The 22,570-nt window shown below is 40.6% G+C and overlaps 2 protein-coding genes across 8 annotated transcripts in view; one reads left to right on the top strand and one right to left on the bottom strand.

The window, feature by feature from the left end:
- PPHLN1 (periphilin 1) overlaps positions 1-15,899 on the bottom strand; it is a 71,837-nt gene extending 55,938 nt beyond the window's left edge. For all 6 annotated transcript variants that reach the window (XM_027457023.3, XM_027457031.3, XM_072034024.1 and 3 more), the window contains exons 1-5: positions 15,806-15,899; positions 10,592-10,639; positions 9,201-9,292; positions 4,750-4,929; positions 3,857-3,918 (exon numbers count right to left, since the gene is read on the bottom strand). In XM_027457023.3, the coding sequence (XP_027312824.2) occupies positions 3,857-3,918; positions 4,750-4,929; positions 9,201-9,292; position 10,592 (335 nt within the window). In that variant the 5' untranslated portion in view covers positions 10,593-10,639; positions 15,806-15,899. The remainder of the gene's footprint in view (positions 1-3,856; positions 3,919-4,749; positions 4,930-9,200; positions 9,293-10,591; positions 10,640-15,805) is intronic.
- Positions 15,900-15,911: 12 nt separating this feature from the next.
- The window catches only part of ZCRB1 (zinc finger CCHC-type and RNA binding motif containing 1), a 34,403-nt gene continuing 27,744 nt past the window's right edge, over positions 15,912-22,570 (top strand). For both annotated transcript variants that reach the window (XM_027457056.3, XM_027457062.3), the window contains exons 1-3: positions 15,912-16,050; positions 19,863-19,950; positions 20,118-20,146. In XM_027457056.3, the coding sequence (XP_027312857.2) occupies positions 19,867-19,950; positions 20,118-20,146 (113 nt within the window). In that variant the 5' untranslated portion in view covers positions 15,912-16,050; positions 19,863-19,866. The remainder of the gene's footprint in view (positions 16,051-19,862; positions 19,951-20,117; positions 20,147-22,570) is intronic.

Raw genomic sequence — 22,570 nt, 5'->3', positions numbered from 1 at the left:
AACTCTGCACTGTGTAAACGTTTTTGATTTTCCAAACAAGCAGCCTCTTCTACTTTGGAAGGATATCAAGTAATGCTTTTCTTCAAAGGAAGAGGAGAGGGGGAACAAAAACAGAAAAAGCAAGACCAGAAACTACTTTTTGACAGTTAAACTGCTAAAGAAATCAAAGCAGGAAAGCGTGAACGATTAATGCTTAAAGAGGAAATGCTAAACGTAATACTGACAGTTTCTTACAGCACACTTCTAGCTGCTGAATGAGTTTTCAAAAATACTCAAGAAAACTCCAATTGATTATTTCTGTCAATAAAAGAGCTATTCTTTTTTAGAATTCCTAGTAACAGTACTGACTACAAAAACCCATTAACTTTACAAGTCTCCTGAGTGTCTTTAGTTTTACAAACCTCACTTTGTACTATGGCCTACCCACATTCCATGCCTCTTTTTTTTTAATTTTATTTTTAAGTATTTCTGGTTAAAGTAATCTTACATCTCCTTTTACTACCTCAAAGAGAAAAAAAAATGAAAAAAACAGCACCAGTTATACATATTCCACAAAAACTTACAGACAATATCTTTATCACATCCAAAGCATATTCCCATACAATAATTTCTGAATCTTGAGTTTTATAGTGCGAGTGTCTTTGGAACACAAATTAGCTTTTTCATCACGAGACAAAATATACCACGATCTGTACTTTGATTTCCTCTGTTGGGACCCATTATACAGCTCACTATGTGCAATATGAGAAAAACACATAACTATTACCAAGCACGTAACGCTGGAAGCGTTGAGCAGTCTGATCACAGAATTTGACATTTAAGGGTATTTACTATTCCCGTGCTCTTCTGTACAAGCAGACTGCTGCCATAAAGCATATTTATGTAATAAATCAATAAGGCTTCATTCAACTGCAAATATGACCATGGAGCTCTTCCGTAGCACAGCAGCGTGACAGTCAGATGCTCTGAAACCCCTAATAAAGAACAAGATGGGACTACCACTACCACGTTACTGAAGCCTGCAAACTGAGCTGACATTTTATCCTTGCATTTTAAATGGCAGGAATCAGGAAGCATTTAAGACAATCTTTTTGACCACTGGGTGCCACTCTTGTTCTATGTAAGAATAAGCTGCCTACCATTTACGGTTGCTTCTAGCCCTAAGAACACAGTTTTGAGAGAAGTCCTGTGCACACAGACCCTTATAGCATTACCAAGGTGTTACAGAATACAAAGCTTTAACAGCAATTTTTCTAACTGACCAGGTGTCTGTACCTAACATGTTTACCTTATTTTTTTTTCTTTAATGGTACAAACATAGCTTTCTGCAGACAGCAGTAAGGAAGAGTTACTCTACATAGGAGGAGACATTTCCAACTAACACGATGATGTAGTATGCAGAAATGCAGGCCTGCTACAACAGCAGACACCTTAAGAAGGGGAAACACAGGACATGGCATTCAGAAAGACAGTTATGGGATGATAAAAGATGGGAGCACAGGCCTGGCACTGGAGATTCCTGGGCTGCAAAGCATTCACAAATGGTTAGATGAACAACACTGGTTTTAGGGGTAACAAAAAGGCAGGTGTTCGGCCATCTGCAGGAAAGCAGGGCTCACCATGCCTAATGGGTTCTTGGGAAGACAAGTCCCATCACTCTGAGCACGCCCCCACCTCATCCTTTACCCCAGCTTTAATTATCCCATATGGTACGGGACATCCCTTTGGTCCATTTGGGTCAGTTGTCCTGGCTGCATCCCCTCCCAGCTCCTTGTGCACCCCCAGCCTCCTTGCTGGTAGGGCAGCACAAGAAGCACAGATCCGTGCTTGATCCATGCATGTCCTGCTCTGCAGCAATTTAAACAGCCATGTGTTATCACCATTATTTCCATCCTAAATCCAAAACACAGCATCATACTAGCTACTGTGAAGAAAATTAACTCTATCCCAGCCAAAGCCAGGACATTAATATATATGTGGCAACATATATGACAAATTTGGCTATAATGTGGTGCTGTGGACCAATGAAAAAAAAAAAAAACAACAAAAAAAAACAAAGATATAAAACCCTATTGACAAAGTGATCCCAGGTGTACCTTACAGTGAAGCCTAAGCCACCACCATCAACTCTTCCCTGCAAAGGAGTGAAGATGCTGACAATTCACTGTTTGAACACCATCATTCATACACAAAGGAGCAGGTGAAGGAAGGTTAAGGAACTAAGAAGTATGCATGTAATAACAACACCTAAAACTGTTACTATTTAGCTTCTGTATGGACTTATTCTTCCTGTAATAATTAAATTTGAACTACTAATGATTCTTAGATTACACTGCTAATATTTCCATTATACAATGGAAATATACACTAACAATTAATTCTTGTCTTTATATTTATGGTGAATTTCATCCTTGTCCATAAAACGTGAGTGTAACACTATCCTTATTTATCATATCAAAAAAAATCCCATATCAAACTGCATTGCAGACACATACATGTTAACCGCCCTACTGTTTAATCCTATTCCTCACATTTCGTAGATGGGAACCTGAAGTACAGACTAAAAGTTGGTCACAGAAATTAATTTATTGTTTTAATACCTGCTCATCAGTCCAGCTGAGGAAACAGGAAGGTCAGAACAAGGATACGGTGCCCTGCATATTATCCACTATCCACTTCAGCAAGTTTTAAAATGGCTCGGTTATCTTTCCATTTGGCCTCAAAGTACTGCAGTCACTGAAGCAAACATTAGACAGATGAAAGAATTCTCTATGTCATACAAAAAGCGTGACTGACTAGGTAGATGCACTAAATTACTTGCAATCCCAGGCATCTTAAAGATATTATCATTGCACCTCCTGTCCTTACTAAACAAATATTAAAGACCTTTGTGTCATTTATTTTATTTGTATCTCAAAACAATACAACTAGAAAACACTTTTCACCATCATGTCACTTCAACAGACAGCCTTTCCCATATCCCTATCATTCCACTGCTCTACTCTACAAACTGTTTTGATAACAAAGAAAAATGTTCTACATAGTCACAGTAAGTGTTATGACAGTTTTGATGTCATGATCTGTACAAAATAAAACAGTAAGGTTAATTAAGGAAAATTCTAAAGAATAAACTGTCAATTATGGATTGACAAATTTATACAACAGGAACTCTTCTCAGTTTCTGCATTTAAGCATAAGTACACACATATCTTCTAGATTCTAAGAGAGACTGATCTGAATATATCTACGGCTTAGAACAGGCTTTCGTGACACTATCGCCACAAGACAAAGATTATTAAAAATATAACACTTATTTAACCTCTTTACCGCATGTAGTCATATTTATATATCCCTATGCACGTGTACATTAAATTTACAACATAAAAAAGTTTGTATTTCATTTAACAGACTAGACTGGGGCAGTAAAGATGGGAAAGTAGCTTTTTAACTGTTTTTAAGGGAAATAATGGGAAACCCAAATAAATCAGTGGGTTTCTAATAGATGCAAGAGCAGCATATTGATATTCAGAGCAGGTCATTTAGATACATTCCAATAGCTCAGATAGAATGACAGCATGTGCACATCGCTAACATGCTGTTTCAATCAAATATGCTAAGACAGATCCTAACCTTGAACCCTTTCAGAAGAAGGAGAACCTAAACCCTTAGAGTTAAGCAACATTCAATATCTACAAAAACGAACAAGAACTTCCCAGCATAGCTTTAAAATTCAAAATTTAGCTGAACAAGCCTTGATCATTCTGTTTCAAACACAAATTGCTCTGAGTAAGAGACTGGAACAGACAGCCTCCAAACCTTCCTATGCATGGCAGTGCTGTAAAGCTTTATAAAATACCTGTATTCAGGCTGCCGACTTATAGAATGATCATCCCTTGGCCATCTGTATCCTGATTCATCCTGCAAAGCATACAGAGACAGTTGTTTGAAGCGTATCTCAGTAACAGATGTCAAATACAATGTTTCCAAATGGTACTTATTTACTGCAGAACCAAAGCATTTAGTGAGCTAAGAGAGTATTAATCGTTCACGGAAAGACTTCTTCTCAGTTTATCCACTTGGCCCCACTCCTATTTTCCGCCTCTATCATTGATAAAAAGAAAAACTTCGAAATGACATACCAAAAAAAAAAAAAAACCACCTTGTACTTTGTATGGGACAAAAATTTCCAAACCATATAGAGGGGCTCTGATTTTAAAAAATAAATTTCCTCAGTGAAATATAAATTCTCGTCACTAGCTTGGAATTACAGAATTTCAAACATCTGCAATTGGTGGACTCACAGTAATGACCTTTCAAAGTGACCACAAAGTTTGTGTTTGAGTAGCTATTGAAAAAAATCAGCATCATGGCAGAATTTAACTAAGTTAACAACTATGCAAATTAGAATGCTAGGTAGACAACATTCAATAGGCCAACTGCGAGCACTTGTTATACACAAAGTTTTTGCTATCATTCTTCTAGTCATCCAGGTAACTTTGCACCATGTTACACAGGACTCCCAGCTACTCCTGTTTTCCCAGTTCAGACTCTGAGCGCCCCGTAGACCTGGACAAAGGATCGCTTTCAAGCCCATACAGTAGCTAGGAAACACAAAAAGCAGCAAACGCTTATTACAACATCATCACAGGAGTCTTCGAGGCACAGTAACTGCATAAAAGCATATTTTAATTGTTCAGCATTCAAACCTTCATAAGACAACAGACATCACAGTCACAGGAAAAGAATCACCTTATGTACACCTCGGTGTGGTGGGCCACTTCTTCGTTCATGGGCAAAACTGCGACCCTCTTCGTAGTCCCTGTACTCAACGTGGCCGTAATCGTCATACCGACTGTAACTCCCTTCTCCAGGTCTGTCAAGCAGTGGTGGTTTCTTGGGCACGATGTTTACTACTCGATGGTAATCATCCTAAACCACAAAACAAAATCATTTTGTTTTTAACATCTGGAAATCTATAGTGAATACACAAGAGTAAAAACATGTTATTTTTTTTTTTGATTATCACAGTGGACTGTGATAATCTCAAAGCTGAAATAAGCACAGGGGAACATCAGAAAAAGTCACAACAGACTGACAGTGGAATAACTTGTATTTAATTGGACACTATTCTGATGCAATCTTTAGGCATTGGAAGTTTAATTACAGAGAGAAAATTCTCAACACAGTTTAAGTTTCTTTTGAAATTTTAAAGCAGTAACGTTAACCTCTACATCATCAGCTACATTTTTTAAGCATGAGATACACATATTTCTCAGAAACTTTTATATTAATTTAGGAATGCAATAAAGAAAGTTACATTTGTAATGCCTCTAAAACAAAGAGCCTATTTGAAAATTATTCATTTTCTTAATATCCATAAAGTTTTCTACACTGTGGAAATCAGGGTGAAGACAGTCCTTGTTTCATAGTCTGATTTGATAAGCATCTTCTCAATACTACACAGCACATGATCTAATGATTTATGTGACAGAGAGTTACAACACTGTTTTTCTTTTAGTGCAAGCTTTGGATAGCTTTTTGCTACACCGCAGAATTAATTTCCTTCTAGTGTATGACATTTCCTTCACATAAAATGTCATACACTATTTACCCACTAAATGGATTCTTTGCTTATTAAGCACAAGTTGTACAATTACAGAAGATACAAACTCAATTTTCAGGAATCAAGAAAATAAAAAGCAAATAGAAATGCAAGACTTTGTCTTTTAAGTCTTCCTCTTTTAGCAATGTATCTTTTCTGTTGGCCTTAAAAATAAGGTATAATTCAAAAGATGTCAATTAGCATGTACAGTCAGGGGGGAGACATTCAAACTAGCTTTTTTTCCTAGCAGCATAGGTCACAAGCTAATGCATCAACAGCTTTTGCAGAAAACGCATTTAGTTCACAAATTACTAAATGTGCAAAAGAAAAAAAGAAGCAAAAATGGAAAAATTTGCTCTGATTTCAGAGACCAGCCAACAGGTTCACTAGAAGGTAATCCAAAATCAACCTACAGCCATACTGATGCAAAGTATAGACTATACACACGTTCCTATGCTGCCAGAATGCCTGATCTACCATTACCTTGTTGAGCATCCTCTACATACATTTTTTGTTTGCTATCTTACAAAGAAGATATGCTCTGAAGCTAAAAAAACAAACAAACAAACAAAAAAAACAAACTCTGTGCTTTAATCTCACCCAGTAGTCCCTACCACCTCAGTTAATGACGTTCAGAAGAAGTCAGATAGTTCAAGTCACACCCATTTTGCTTAATTGTGCCAAGCGCTCACAACTTTTTGCTGTTTACCAGCATCTGAGAGCATGTGCTCCTACCACAATCCATACGTCATGTATAATTAACATCCAGGATTAGATTAGGACACATCGCTTGCTCTCTCAAAGAAGCTATACTTCATTCTGTATCAATGCTTTGTCTCAGTTCCAACATACTAAGCTACCAGCAAATGCTGAGGACTTTCATAACATTGAGGAATAAATTAATTTCATTTTACTTGCCTAGCATAAAACTAGGTCAGCCCTCTACACATGGACACATACAATGGCACAGGGTTGCATGGACAGAAACTGCCTGCTAATCCTCTTGAACAAGCAGAGTTGTATGAGGAGCTTCATATTCTTCCAGTAAGTGACATTGGATCTTGGTTTGCCTAACTACTGTGGGTGCTGCTTTGGTACAGATGCATAGTACTGATGCAATAAATTAGCTTATTCTGATAGTCTCTCTATCCCCACTTCCAAACTCATATAATATAAAGCCAGCACTGAGGTATCTGGTTAACTCTTGCATCAAAAAAATGTGGTGGTTTCACGTCAATAGGTAGTTAAGCTCCACTACACCACCCTCTCGCTTCTCCTCTGCAGCAAAACAAGAGGAGGAAATATAATGTGGGAGAAAAAAAAAGCTCTTAGGTTGAGGTAAGGACAGGAAGATTGCTCACCGATTGCTGACATGGTCAAAACAGACCCAGCATAAGTCAGTAAGGGAGATTAATGTAATTCATTGCCTATTCATAACAGACTAGAGCAGTGAGAACTGAAAGCAAACTGAAAACACCTTCTACATCCACCATCTTCCACTTACTCCCCATTGCCAAGTGGCACAGGGGAATGGGGGCTGCGGTCAGTCCCTAGCGCTTCATCTCCGCTGCTCCTTCATGGTCCCTCTCTGCCCCTGCTCCCCATGGGGTCCCTCCCATGGATGCCGTCCTTCCCAAACTGAGCCTGCAGGGGCTGCCCACAGGCAGCAGCTCTTCAAGAACTGCTCCCACACAGCTCCGTACCATGGGGTCCATCCCCCAGGAGCAAACTGCTCCAGCACGGGTCCCCCACGGGTGGGCAGCAGCTCCCCCCAGACCCCCTGCTCCTGCATGGGCTCCTCTCCACGGGCTGCAGCTCCAGCCCAGGGCCTGCTCCTGCGGGGGCTCTCCATGGGCCGCGGCCTCCTCCAGGCCACAGCCACCTGCTCCACCGGGGGCTCCTCCACCCATGGGGGGGCTGCAGTGTGGAGATCTGCTCCATGTGGGACCCATGGGCTGCAGGGGAACTGCTGCTGTGTGCCTGGAGCACCTCCTGCCCTCCTGCTGCACTGACCTTGGAGGCTGCAGGGCAGCTTCTCTCACATTTTCTCACTCCTTGTTCTCCCAGCTGCTGTTGTACAGCAGTTTGTTTTTTTCTTCCCTTTCCTAAATCTGCTCTTCCAGAGGCCCACCCAGTGTCACTCACTGGCTCAGCTCTGGCCAGTGTCGGGTCCCTTTCGGAGTTGCCTGGAAGCTGGCTCTGACCTGACATGGGGCAGCTCCTGGTACCTCCTCTTACAGGCCAACCCTGCAGCCCACATGCTAATAAAACCTTGCCATCTAAGTCCAATACAGAAGACTACATCATACATTTTAACTTTTAAAATAAAATTCCATAATGCATATGCCATACTTTGTTCCCTGGACATCTCGAAAGATTAATGGAATTCAGAAATGTCACTGCCAAAATGGATAAATTGAATTAGCAATGTGTTAGTCAAGCCAAATATTGATTTTAAAGAAAAAAAAAAAAAAAGTGAAAATACATTCTGTCTTTCCTCATATTCTATTACTGATAAATGTAGTGGAGAAGCAGCGGACTAAATAGCCTGTACAAACTTATCTGATTTCCAGTTTGCTGAAAATGCAGAAACTTTGTTGTTGCCTGTGAAGAGCATTAAAAATATTTCAGAGCAGCCAAGCACTAATACAATGATCAGTGGAGAAAACAGCATAACTAGTTACCAGTGGTAGCTTGCTTTCTAGAAAACAAGCTGAAAATATACAGCAGAGGGAACCCAGAAAGCATGCTAAATTAACTTCATGTAGATAGAAACATTAAAAAGTATCCTTAAAGTTCTATTTAAACCACAATAGCTCAAAATGGCCAAACTGCAAACTGTTTTGTCTAAAGGAGAGACTTCAGACATAGGGGAAAAAAAAGGAATTTCACCTGATTCTTTGGCAAAGATATTTTCTAAAAGCATTCTGAAGTTATTACACAGAAGAATAAGCATAGCCTTTGCAGTTGTTTTTACAGGCATAACACAGAGAAGTCTCCAGGCCTACAAAATAAGATTTCCATCTACACCTTTTGGCAAGCATTTTCTTGATAGGACTCCACAAAATAATTTCTTTAGCAAGTGTGTATTTTCAACATTTGCTATAAACATTTGCTTTTATGTCTTAAGCACAGTAATACATGTAAAAAGATGCATTGGTGACAAGAACAACGTTACATGTAGTCATTAACCACCCTTAATCACTTCAAAGATGTATTAATATACAAACAAGTTTCTGGAGAAAAACAAAATACAGTATGGCCTTTGCTTTTCCACAAGTTATGAAAAATCCTATGTTTAATGACACAAAGAATTACTCTGGATAAAAAAATCACTTTATCAAAACGTAAGTACTCTAAACCACTTTCAATAGATTTGAAAATATGACAAGATTTAAACTGGCAGGCCTCCTACAATCTCTTTACAGATGTATTTGCTAGACTGTTGACTTAAACAAATGAGGAAAGAACTGAGCTTGGAGGTCAAGGAGGAAAATGTGAAGGTTTATCAGGAATTAACTCCCTAAATGCTGCCCTTAAGTTACAGGTCACTGTACAGTATAATACTTAAGAAACACAGTATACATAATATACTTACATCTGGATGAATCCTCGGAGGAAGACGTTCTCTTGGAATTCTTTCATAGTCATATCGCCCTTCAGACCACATTTCATCTCTTCGATATGCCACTAAAGACAATAAAAATTCAACTAGTCAAAACCAGACTTGTTATGAATAGATGAAAAAGTGGTAAGTATAGAAATGACAGATTCTCTGGCTTCTCCCAAGGTAATAAATTATACACAAGCTCTGTACAGGCCTTTTTAAAAAAAAATAAAAAATGAGGTCCTTTTAAAAGTAAATCTATCTTGTTATAATTAGTAAGTAATTAATTTAAGGCAACTAGAAATCAAGATTCTCGTGGCAATATTGTTCAAAACTTCTGCAGTACCAACAGCCAACATAAACCGCCTTTAAGCGTTGAGGGATGTAATTTCAAATAGTCAGAAACTGTAGTAAATAAGAGCAAGATCTGTAACAAACTTTTGTTTTAGTTTATATGGAGCTCTGCTATGCACTCTTCACAAAATAACTCGGCATGGGCAAGAACTGGAAATTAGTGAAGTATATTCAGCATCAATCCTGGACTTGCAGGTACTATAAACAACCCTACTGAGATTTACACACGGTGCAAATACCAGCTTCAGAAGAAAATTCATACACACATACACACATACCTTATAGCAATTCTGATATTTCTGTGCTAAAAAAAAAAAAAAAAAAAAAAAGACTTGCGTTTTTAAAATGAGTTCAACTCCTCTTTATTAGACTGCAGAGCTCCTACTTTCCTGTATAATAATTTGGATTGAATTATTTCATCATCTTGACCTTCTGGAAACAGGATAAAACACGACACATCGTTCAGCTAGCACAAAGCTCTGCTTTGAATACATGAATGATACGTACTCTTCACAAGCAGATTTTTCCCTTTTTAAGCCAGCAAAACACACAAACTCCTTTTTCCAGAAAATGGTGACTTCCAAAGTCAAGATTAATAACTAAAAATATGTGGAAATAAACCATCACCATAAGAGACTCTGCTGTATTAGCACAAACTCAAGGATCTGAAACCTTTCAGATAATTGTAAAGGTTAAAAAAAAATGTGTAACATATATATATAGCTGAAATTAGTTAAGAAATTGCTAGAATTGCATTTCTTAATGTTTCCTTTCACAAGGGGTTCTAGCTATTAAAATAATCCATAAGAAAAAGAAATAGGAGGACATATTCAAAAGGAGAAATAAAAAGCATTATCTACCTTCATAAAAGAAAAATACTTGACTGGAAATGGTCTTATGAGGCTACATAAAAATAACGATTCTTCTAGATGCCAAGAATCAACAAGATAAAGGGTTTATTAACTGTAATCAGAGGTAAGAACTGCCAGCTATAAATTTTTGTGAAAAACAATTACTTGCATACTCACTTTTCTGTTAGTTTCAGCAACTGCGCCTCAGAAGACCCATTCAATCACCTAGGAATAGAAAAGAAACTGAAACTAGCAAAAAAAAAAAAAAAGCATTCATCAAGCAAGCTCATATGTAAATTTCGTGTAAGTAAATCAGACATTTAAAGTATAAATCCTTCAACTGCCCATCCCCCATAATCTGTCTGAATTAGTAAAGGGTATTCACTGTACTCGATTAAGAAAGAACATGAACATAAGAATTTACAATACCAACAAAATATCTGTGACAAATTACTATCTGTACAACACTTCCTGAAAACGTTTGAGTTTTATTTCCCTATCACAATCTTTTACTCACTACCTCCAGTATCAGTTTCTCTCCCATTTATTAGCAGACGTTATTGGAAATTGTCAAAACTGCTTTCTTAGAAACACTCAAGAATATATCTAATATATTCACTTAACTTACTTTCATTTAATTGTCTTTCAATATTAATATAATTAATATTGTGTTCATTTTGTGTTTGCATTAATATTAATATATTAATAATGAGAGAAAAATAAGATTCCACTGCACGTGACCAGAGGTTAATGAAAAGTTTGGTTAAAACACAGGCTTTGTCCTTAACAGTTGCTTAGCAGATCACTAAGAAGTTCTTTCCCGAATTGTGGGAAGCCCTTCAGAGCCTTCGACCCTTCTCAATAGCACTGATTGATACAAACTGATCAGAGCATCTTCTTAAAACGCCCCAATTTATAACCTGACCTTACGTGTGTTCCATAACCGAGACACAAGAGTAGTCTGACGCAGGCAGAAGTATAAATAAAAAGCTGACTGAACCAGCAGAGCTGGGCTGGTACTGGTTTTGGTAGGGGTAAGGCCTGGAGGGTCTGTTGTCCTGGGTCCTTCAGATGGTCTACACGCAACAACTGCTAATTCTGAAATGGTTGCTCACAACAGTTGCATTTGTTGGTCGGGTGCACCCCTCAGAAGCACTTTTCCTGGTGGTTTCACAGTAACTACATCAACTTTTCTTCATTCTCTTCTTCGGTGACTTTACCTAAAGGCTTAAACGCATGCCAGGGGCTGGGCAGGCATCAACATGTCTCAGGCAGACTGCGTCCTCTCTTCCTTGTCTCCCCTGGACCGTGCCCCATCTGCCCCTACCCGACTCCTCACTGCCCGCACAGCTTTCTTCTTCCTTGCCAAGAGTTACAAGAACAGTAACTGAACACATCTGTACTTAAAGTGCAGTGGAAGGGACTGAATTATTGGGGGCAAGACAAAAACCATCACTACAGCAGCAGAGCTGCATGCACTGTGGTGATGCAGCTCTCAATGCCTCACCACTGGTGCTTTATGCCTGGATGCTCCGTGCTGCCAGCCCCCCACCTCCAAAGCACCTCCTGCACGCAAGTGGACACCAGCCCTTGGTGGAGACCCTCACTCGGTTTTCAGACCAGAGGGGACATTGGCAACGGGATGAAGACAGTGCCTGGTGGCTTTTAAGGGATGTTGTTTGCTTTGTGGGTTGTTTTTTGTTCATTTGTTTGTTTTGATTGGGTTTGTGTTGTTTTTTTTTTCTGCTTGCATTTTGGCAAATCCAGCAATGTCCGTGCCCTGCCGCCTGGAACAGTTACTGAAATTGTTAACCGAACACAGTGTTCAAGAAGCAACGCGTCAGGAAAATGCCATTAAAGCAGGATGCAAGCTTTCACACCACGCTGCTCTGCCAGTTAAGCCACCTCCAACATCCCACTACATAACATTGGCAGCAGGCACTGGCATTCACAGACATGCTGGTTGCTTCGTGGCTGAGAAACACACTGCCACCTCCATCACTGCTCTGGGACCATACTGCAGCTGGCAAGCATTATCACTACCATTTTGACCCAAAAAAAAAAAAGGAAAAAAGGCAGAATATGCCACCACAGAAGTCAATAGACTGAAGGAAAAAAAATACATACACAATTATATCAGACAAAAAATTAACAGAAAGAAAAGAAAGGAGAAGGGAAGAGGGAAGGAAAATCTCGGACGTGAAATTTTGCAATTTGAGGAATAAGATGGAAAAAAATAAGCAGACAGAATCAATTATAATGTACATTGCCCAGAATGCTGGTAATGACGAAAGGCAGAAAAACAATTTTACAGGGAAGACTAAAACCACAGTTTTTAAGCTGAGACCAATGAAATAAAGTGAGGATGCTTTTGAAAATACCAGAAGAAAAAAAAAAAATGCTTGGAGAGAGGAAAGCACTTTTTCCATCACCTTGAACCCATTTCACCTGTTTCTATAGAAAAAACTTCCATTTCTTAAATGATGTGACCTAATCAGGGCACCGCTTTAGTAACAACCATGAAGTGTCAAAACTTTTAGGATCAATATGAGAATATTTCATTAACGAGGATTCAAGAGATCAAAGCTTAATATCTACCTGCTCTATCAGTAAAGTTGCTCTAAAACAAAGATTAAAAAAAATATGTAACTATTTTTGTTACACCCAACCCCACCGTCACTGATGCTATTTTTTATTAGCACGTACACCAAAAGTGGTTGGTGTTTCTTCAACATCATGAGCCATAATACCCTGCTACATTAATTTAATCAACCTCTTCCTCATTTTTGGTCAAAGGTGACTGTTTTCCCTAAAGCAAATTCCTTATTTTCTCAAATGATGACACTTTAGCATACACAGAAGCCATTCTATTAATGCAGCACAAGCTGCTCTGCTGTGGCCAGCTGCCAAAATTGGCTTTGCTCCGATTATCACAGCACTACGTCTTCCTCTACACTCGTGTAACAGATGTAATACAAAAAGGTTTTCTTCATTATGCAGATTACACAGCTCACTTAAACATCAGATTTTTGCACAACTGGGTTTTCTTTGTCAATCTTTTTTTTTTTTTTCCTGAGGAACATTAACACATTAAAAATACTAACATACTGAAGAACACTTCAGTATTCTGCAATATTTTGTACATAATTCTTGTCTGTTTACACTTACTTGAGACATCAATTTTCATCACTGCTAGAAATACCTACTTCATCACCATCTGTAATTTTCCAGTGCGTGCTATCAACCTTCTACAGAATATACATTTTTGTCCCAAAAACATGCAGCTTTCTTACCCAGCTGGCTACATTTTGCCATATGCGAGCAGCAGTCCAAGGACAGACAACTGCGCTCTTTCTGATGCTACTGGTACATGCCTGGTTTGTACTATTACTGTGACAAACCACAGCAAGTGGCAAATGTAGGCCAGTTTCGTCCCGACTACACCTTGCAAAACTCTCAGAAAACATCTTGGATGATCTGGTAAGAGTAAGACCTAGGAAGGGCCCTCAGGGAATTGTAAATTCAGCAGACATATTGTGGCCAATTTCACAACAGCAAGCCATTGCTGCCTTGAGGACAGGAACAAAGAGACACAATGAAGCTTTTTGTTCCAACCCTTAAAGGCCATATTTGATAGTGCTGCAAACCTATCTGCCATCTCCTAACTAGACAGGAAGGAGGCTAGAGAAAACTGAGTTTGGGACAAAAGCAGCCTTCTCCTCCTCTCCCCATACCTGGGGCAGGCTGAAAATACTGATTAGACCTCTACTGGCAACACGAAACATCAGAAGTGTAAGATGAGAGGGAAAAAATTCGGCATGGCAGTAAATAAAATACTGGGAGGGGGGCACTGAGAAAAAGCAGGGTTACAGAGAGAACCCATGTCTACCTAAAAACAAGTATTAGGCCAAAAGATTTTCAAAGGCAATTAGAAGCATGCCTGAAATATGTCCAGGCATGTCCCACGTAGGTGGGACACGACTAACTTGAAGTAAGAGGCTTTCTTCCAATCTTTCTTAGCGAGTTTACAATGGTTTTGACATAAAATAAGGGTTTAAAATAAAATATTAAAAAAAAAAATAATAAGAAGGCACTGACCGCAAAAGTCAAATCATCTCCACACTCAAAAGGAAAACAAAAAAACAGAAGTTGAATAAAATTATCAGCAACATGGGCCTTCCAGTGAGCATCTGAAACCTCAACGGTTCAGTTTTCTAACGATATCACTCTAATATATCAACAGGAGTGAGAAAAACGGAGATAATGCTTTGGGAGTTTATATTAACATAGAGATTCATGTATTAGCGGTTATATTTATGTGAACAGCCGCAGTTACAACATCTCATCCTTCATCAGTGTCAATGCCATCGAAAAATATTCTACCAAGCTGTAATGGGACCGCTAGGCTGCCGACACAAACAGCTGCATGGATCACCACCTCTGCGGTGCCTTTCCATCTTGTGGCACAAACAATTTGGTAACAAGACATGCCAGCTCACCGCATTGCTGCTGTAGCAGGCCAAGACTTGGGTGTTTGTAACATTTATCTATGAAAGTCTTAACAGATGCTGAATATTTCAGCCAGGCAGGGTCAATACCTCAATCTCTACTCATCGCTTGCACAGGTGGTGTGCGTTTCCACATCTTTTTATGTCCTTCCTGCACAACTTTTGCTCTCCTGAAGTCCTGAACACCTCGCACCTCAGATTGAAATATAAATATATATATATATATATATATATGTACTATAAGCCTATCCATCAGAAGTCTAACCCAGGGCAAAGCAGGTTCACTTAAAGAGCATGAAGGCAGTGAAAACCTAAGTGTTGCAGTACTCATAGGAGTTTAAATGTATTAGGGGATGCTCCCCTGTTAAGCTAAGTGTAAGGACCTGTTTTAGAGCTGCTCAGTGACACATTTAGGTCCTAGTTAGCCCTCCCGAAACATAAATAAGGAAAAGCCGGATCCATGCTCCGACCCTAAGGCACACGCTGGGTGCCCCCACAGCCATGGGGCCCGCCTCGTCCCGTACCCCCCCCCCCCAGGAGCTCGTTAGCGGCCGGTGGGGACCCATCGCTTCCCGGCATTACCCCGGGCAGGACGAGAACCGAAACCCCAAACCTGCCGCACGTGGGCTTTGTGAACCTCATGTATGCATATGCGTGTCTGTGTGCGCGTTTAAGATACCTTAAACACACCCTAAGCATATATGTACACAGCTATATACGCAGGTCCTACACACGCGTGTATTTAGGACCGTGGTCGCGGTTCCGCCTCTCCCCCCAGCGGACACTGCGGGGCCCCCCCATGAGGCCGGGGCAGCGCCGGCCCCCGGGAGGCTCCGCGGGCGCTCCCCGCACCCCCGGCCCGGCCGCTCCCGGCCCCGCTCACCCTCCTGCCGCCTCCGCAGCCCCCCGCGGGCCCCGCCGCCTTCCCCCTCTCCGCAGGCGCCCCCGGAAGCGGCCGCCTCGGCTCCCGCAGGCGGCGCTCGGCGCCCCGCGTCAGCGGAAGGGCCGCGCCGGGCCGGGCCGGGCTGTGCCGGGCTGGGCTGCGCCGTGCCGGGCCCGGCTGCCCTAAGATGGCCGCCCGCGAGGGCTGAGCGCCGCCCCGCAGGGAGCCGCCGGGAGCCGCCGCGGGTGAGGGGGGTGCAGGGGGCGAGGAGGGGATGGGGTCTCTGCTGGGGTCCCCGGGGGGGTCCTGGGGGCGCGGGCGGGGTGTTTGGGGCTCCGTTTACCTGCTGTGAGCCCGCGGAGGGGTTGTGCTGTGGTGTGTAAGGGGCTGCGTGGGGATAAAGCGGGCTCGGCGCTGGGTGGCTCTCGTGTTGGGAGCGGGTGCAGCCTGGTGTGGGGGCAGAGAGGGGATTAATTCGGTTTCGTGCACTCAAGGGTTGTTTGGGGCTGGAAGGGACCTCAAAGCCCACCCAGCTCCAGCCCCCTGCCAAGGCAGGGACACCTCCCAGCAGCCCGGGGTGCCCAAAGCCCCATCCAGCCTGGCCTTGGGCACCTCAGGGATGGGGCACCCACAGGACCAACAGGGGACTTCTCTTCCCTCCCTTCCCACAGGCTTGTCATTATAAGCCTGAGCCAAGTTACTACCAGAACTAATGGTTTCTTGATTAGGTTCTAAATTCTGTTGGTGCTATTAAATTATTAACAAAACATGGCACTTTAAGCATCGAGATAGAAGAACTGAAGTTGATTGGCCTGAGCGATCGCGTCTGGAGTGATTTATCCACAAATTTATACATCTTTAATTTATTAAACCACAAATCTGAACTTACTGATGTGTATTTAAAACAAACAAGTAAAACGTTTGTGTGAAAGTTGCAATGTTGATGTTAAGTCCTGAAAGTGTCAGTGCATTCAGACTCCACTTGATGCTTCAGAGGCATCTGAACCATTTCGGAGGTGTCCTTGTATGTCCTGGGACGGAGCAGAAAAACTGGTAACTGTAATTAATCATTGTCTTTTCTTCTGGTGTTCTCAACATGAGTGATGGACACTGCATGAAGTGCAATCGGAGTCAAGCAAAGCATACTTGAGCACCCAACGTATTTTGCAGGAGACCCAATCGTTAGTGACAGATGGCTCTTGTCAGAGAATGGCTTCTTTGAATTGTTGGCAAAGGCAAAAAAGACCGAATTCCACAAGTCATAGTCATGATAGACAACCTCATCCTGAAAGTTAATATGTGAAAATAATAAATGAAGAAAGCATTAATATTGCAGAGAGGCTGTTAGATTAATGGGGGTTCTGCTAGACCCCATGGAGATGATGTACTGGCTTCCAGCTGATGCTTTAAAGATAAGTAACCAAGAAATACCTTGAAGATCGGGGAAACCACATAAAAGCATTCACTAGAAAACAGAAATGTTTTGATTTGTTGACAGGCTCTAGAGGGATATAGAAGTCAGGTTGTGTGTGGCGCAGGGAGTCCTCCGTGTCAACTAGAAAGCTCAGATGCTCATTTTGGTTTTTATATTTATTTAGTTAGTTATTATCTTAGCCTGTGTAGTGAAATCCTGGAGAGTAGAGAGACTGGTGAGCAAGGAAAAAGAATGTGATGAAAATGTTAAACTTGTGTCCAACTGTTTTATGAAATTAGAAATTTCCCAAAGTAAAAAGACTCCGAGCCTTAGGATAGAGGAGTTTCTCATCTAGAGCTAAAGCTAGAATTGGCTGTTTTTTACATCCTTCTTTCCCCATAAGCTGGTGAAACTGGTATGGCAAGGTTGGCAAAAAACAAAAAACTATTGTTTGTATCCCTGTAATCGCTTCATGGTGGTTTATTTAAAAAAAAATAAATAAGGCAATGTTTTGTTAATGTTCATGGGAGTGGAAAGAATTGTGGTTGTAGTTGGATCTCCAGTTGCATTTACACCATTGTATTCACACAGATGGCCAGAAATCTGCAGTTTTAACATGCTCGAGCTTTTTGAGACACTGATTTTGGGAAAATCATAAAGTTTTGCAGTGACCCCGACAACTTAGACATTAAAAGTCAGATAACTGAAGCACCCACAAGGGGGTCCTGAATGATACGGATTGCTACCATTATTTGGGCAGTCAGAGCTGCAGCACTACTTCAGTTAAATTTGTCCAGGGGACTGTTTTCTGCTGTTTTCTCTGCTGTTGCAAAATACTGGTGTTATACCATAATGCAGCACTGGGGTAGCCCTTACCACGTGCTCTGTTTTGTGCTGGATGTCTGCATTCCTGCGCTTGAGCCACCTCTCTGTACGGCGCCTCGCCGAGTCGGTTTGGTTGGGCTTGTCAAGGATACCAATGCCAAGCAGCGAGGAATTTGGGGTAATGAATCAAGTCTGCATAACACCAGATGCAGTGCGTGGCCTTTGTTGCAAATTTATTCTGTTTTCATTTGCTTAACCTTTATGTTGCCATTTCTGCTCGTGCCAAAAAACACAGTCTCTGAACGTGGAAAAACTCAAAATTTGATCACTTAGAAACCGCCGCTTAAACGAGTTGTGAGACATTAAACTTGTCAGAAAAAAGAAGCAAAATGCATGGATAATCGGTGTCTACTGGGAGTATTAGGTCTTCAGATGACTGAATCATGAAATGCTAAAAAAAAAATAACCACTGATGGATTAGGGTCTGACATTAATTTCTGTGCTGACAATTGACCCTTGCATCTGATCAAACTCCCTACCTGGAAAGTCCTCTAAGGCGCTGCGTCTGTTCTATGATGGGTGTTGATTTCTTTAGTTTCTTTCATCCCTTCAACAGCCTTTGCATTTTAAATTGAATTGGTCTTGCTGAAGAAATGGCTTGAGCCTCAGTGAAGGAGGCAGCTAGGAATCAGTGAGGGGTACCAAGAAGCAGCAATAAGGCTGCAGGAAACTGGCTAAGCAGGTATTAATCATGGAATCATTAAGGTTGGCAAAGACCTCTGAGATCATCTGGTCTAACCAATGTCACCCACTAAACCATGTCCCTAAGTGCCATGTCCAACCTTTCCTTGAACACCCCCAGGAACGGTGGGCTGCATACAGAAGATTTTTGCTGTACTTTTTGGTGTGTTCTCTCATAAGGGCTGTGTTTTATTCTGATCTTGCATTTTACCCATTTTTGCACCAAGCCGTGCCTACAGGATGAATCAGAAGGAAGAAGTGCTTTGCACAGACTTTAGTGCCACTTCAGTTTTTTGGGAAAAGTCCAAACATGAGGAAAAACACAGCCTGTTCTCTTTCAAGTTAGTTCAGTTATTCCTTACCTCATATTAGATTATGTGTATGCAGTTTTCAGATGGGATGTTTAGAATGTTTTTGAATGGGTTCATTGATTCTAGGTATAGTCTTAGCTACTTAGGCTCAAGAACTTAGGACAGGAAGGAAATTGGCACTGAGATTTCCCTGGCCAGGAGCAGGGGAGATGCCATCCGTAACCAGCGCTGGAAATCTCCAGTTCCAGAGCACCACAGAAGCATGAGTAATGGATACAAGAGGAAATACTTGCTGCTTTAACAGATGAGATACACTGCCTTGGCTTTAAAAAGTGTCTTTTTTTTTTCCTTCCTTAACCAAAAGTGGTTTATTCTATGTTGAAGGTAGCCGAGCTGAAACTAGTATGAAGAATCAAATCATGTAGGTACTTGTCCAAAGGTTATTAATATCACATATTAGCCAGAACATTCAGTAAATGGAGATGGAGGCTTACTTCAAGTACACGAACCCATCAGGTTTTTTTTCATGGCTTACTGATCAACTAGGACAAAGAAAAAATATGCTTTGAATGCAGGGGAGAGGGAAGAACATGAGGGCAAACACTGATTTGATGTAAAATGATAAAAAGGAAATGAAAGCTATGCTTTATTGCAACTTTATCATGACCATCTGGGCTGTGTTTAAAAGAAAAAAATCACACAACTGCTTTTCAATTTCTCATGTTTTGGATATAGTTTAACTCTTCTCTCTTTCTCCTTTCATCAGAAAAATGAGTGGTGGCTTGGCACCAAGCAAAAGCACCGTGTATGTGTCCAATTTACCCTTTGCTCTGACCAACAACGATCTATACAGGGTAAGTTTTTAAGAACACTACTGTTCAGACTAAACTGATTGACAACAGTTTGGAGTGCAAATATAATATTGATGTACGTCTCTTAGAAGAGTTTGTCTTGATAAATTTGTTACCAATGGCATGGAATTGTCTGTTGTTAAATCTTTCTATTTTGTTCTGTTTTTCAGATTTTTTCAAAGTATGGGAAAGTTGTCAAGTAAGTGATCTGATGTGGCCTGCTATTTTTGTAGCTTTCTTAAATATTTAATGTCTTTGATTCACTGGCATGTCTTGTGCTTTTTATAATTTAAGCCTTAAATGTGTAACTATTGCAGGCCTGTTCATTTTTAATAAAGTATAAATTTAACAGCTGGGAGTTCTTGCAGTTGCACACATGCTGTAGGAATATTTGTCTTGCAGACGAGTGCTGTTTTGTTAACAGCTTCTCAAGAGCAAGTACAATGCTACTGTGTACCAGAGATCTTTTCTCTCAAGTAGTTGAAGCAATATTCTTCTAGTCAGTGTTGTTCTCTTTCCTTCACCTCAGCCACAGGTGAATACTTGTAAGAGTGGGAGGTTTTAAATACATGAAAGAGATGTCACAGATCCCACAGCCAGTTCCCATTATTGCAACATACAGTTCCTGTTTGTGGTTCCAGGGGGATTTGTTATTGTGACTGTTTAGTGCTACATTTAAGATCAGACATAAAGCTGGATAATAACTACTCTTAATATGTGGGATATTCATGAAAGATTATTGTGAATACCCGTCTATGTGTTGAAATGATAGAAATAAATGTCATGGTAAGGAATAAGCTTTTTTTTTTATATGTTTGTTTGGTTGTTTGTTTGGTTTTGGTTGTTTTTTTTTTAGCTGCTCAGAATAACAAAACTGTAGACTTCAGTCTTCAATCAAGTAAATATCTGCTGTAACCTCTGGTGGCCACTGTAATGATTTCTGATATTTAGAGCTAAGTTCAAAGTTTTTGAAGTCGCCACGGGGTGTTTCAGGTGACAAAATAGCAGGAAATGCCAGTCAGACCACAACTTCAGGAAAACATGCATGAGAGGAAAAACACTTAGGTAGGGTTCTGACAGACGCAGTGACCAGTGAAACAGGGCAGCTTCACTCTTTGTTTGCAGGCTGGGGGTATCTGACCTGTTTTAGTTCATCGCTGAACTACTAATTTAGAAAAATCCCAAGCCAAAGGTTGTAGTATCATTGGTGCTTAATAGCTGTTGACAGACCTGTTCTCCATAAATTGGTCGCTTTTGACTTCCCTTTTGACAATCCTTTGGTAAGGAGCTCCACAATCTAAATGTACCTGTGCTCTGTGTGTGTAGGGAGTTGGGGTCTTCTACCTTGGCTGTTGAACTTGTTTGGATAGGAAGATGGGAATTGCATGAAGTATTGACTGCATAATACATTGCTTACTTTAAAGGTGTTATAGCTGCATGCATTCTCTTTTTCATTATCAGTAGTTTCTAGTGTTTTATTTGCTTGTTTTGGCTACCATACACCACAGAAATGGTGTTTTCAGATGCCTGTGCTGAAGAAATCCTGTGCTGCGTGCTTTATGAAAGTCAATGATTTAGAACTTGCTACTCTGCATAGTTGCTGTTTTCCTTAACCTGTACCTTATTTCACAAAAAAACTCAGTTATTGATTCCTAATTTTTCTTGACATTTTGTCTAGTAACTGCCAGATTAAACCAAGTGCAGACTCACAGAATACCATGTGTATATGATGCTACCACGACTACTTTTGTATTTAGCAAAATTTGTTACATAATTCTTTGCAAGCTCACCTGACTCTGAACAGTGCAGGTGCTGTGGAAGACTACTGGTGTTCCCATTTCACCGTGAAACCTGATCCTTGTTAGCCGCAGTTTCCTATTCCTAACTAGTTATTAATTCCTAAGAAAATTTTGTTCAAATATTAGCTTGATTTCTGGAGATTCTTCTGCTCTATGATTAAAGTCAGTTTAAACAAGCTTTAATGGGTTTTTCTTGAGGTGTGACTGGACTCGGCAAAATCATGCTGACTTTTCTTCTTCCTTACTACATTTCTCATCCCAATATATCCTCTTATGACTTTAACTCATTTGCTGTGGTTTCATGCAAACTCATTCTTCCTACAGTGGCAGATATAGGAAGGAGTCTATTCTCCTAGTTTTTAATGTGTGCTTTTATTTTTACATACCTGCGGACTGCCATCCTGTTTCCCACTGATGTTTTCTAGGACAGAATACAACTGACATAAGATTGAAAGGACTGAGGTTGGGTGGGTTCTTTACCTCTAGTCATTCTGTGGATTTTACTGGGTAAAAATCTTTATTAAATTTCCAGATGTGCTACCACAGCTGTTGTTTTTAAGGTTACTTCATGTCGTGTAAAATAACACGTGCATCCATAACCTTCTTGGACTCTAGTTGGAGATACTTATAGAACAATACAGTGAAATACCTTAGCTGGTTAGTCCTACAGAGAAGTACAACTCTGTTTGGATGCAGTTCAGTACACTGCATTTTCAGCAATTACAGCAATGGTCAAGATTGGTCCCAGATTTTTAAGTTCATCTCCAGTGAGTGTTGTTCCCTCCAGGTTACGTTGTCTACAAATGGAATGTGTTCTCCTTTCT

Source organism: Anas platyrhynchos, chromosome 1, assembly GCF_047663525.1.
Source record: "Anas platyrhynchos isolate ZD024472 breed Pekin duck chromosome 1, IASCAAS_PekinDuck_T2T, whole genome shotgun sequence".
NCBI lineage: Eukaryota > Metazoa > Chordata > Aves > Anseriformes > Anatidae > Anas > Anas platyrhynchos.
This window is presented reverse-complemented; position numbering and strand designations above follow the sequence as displayed.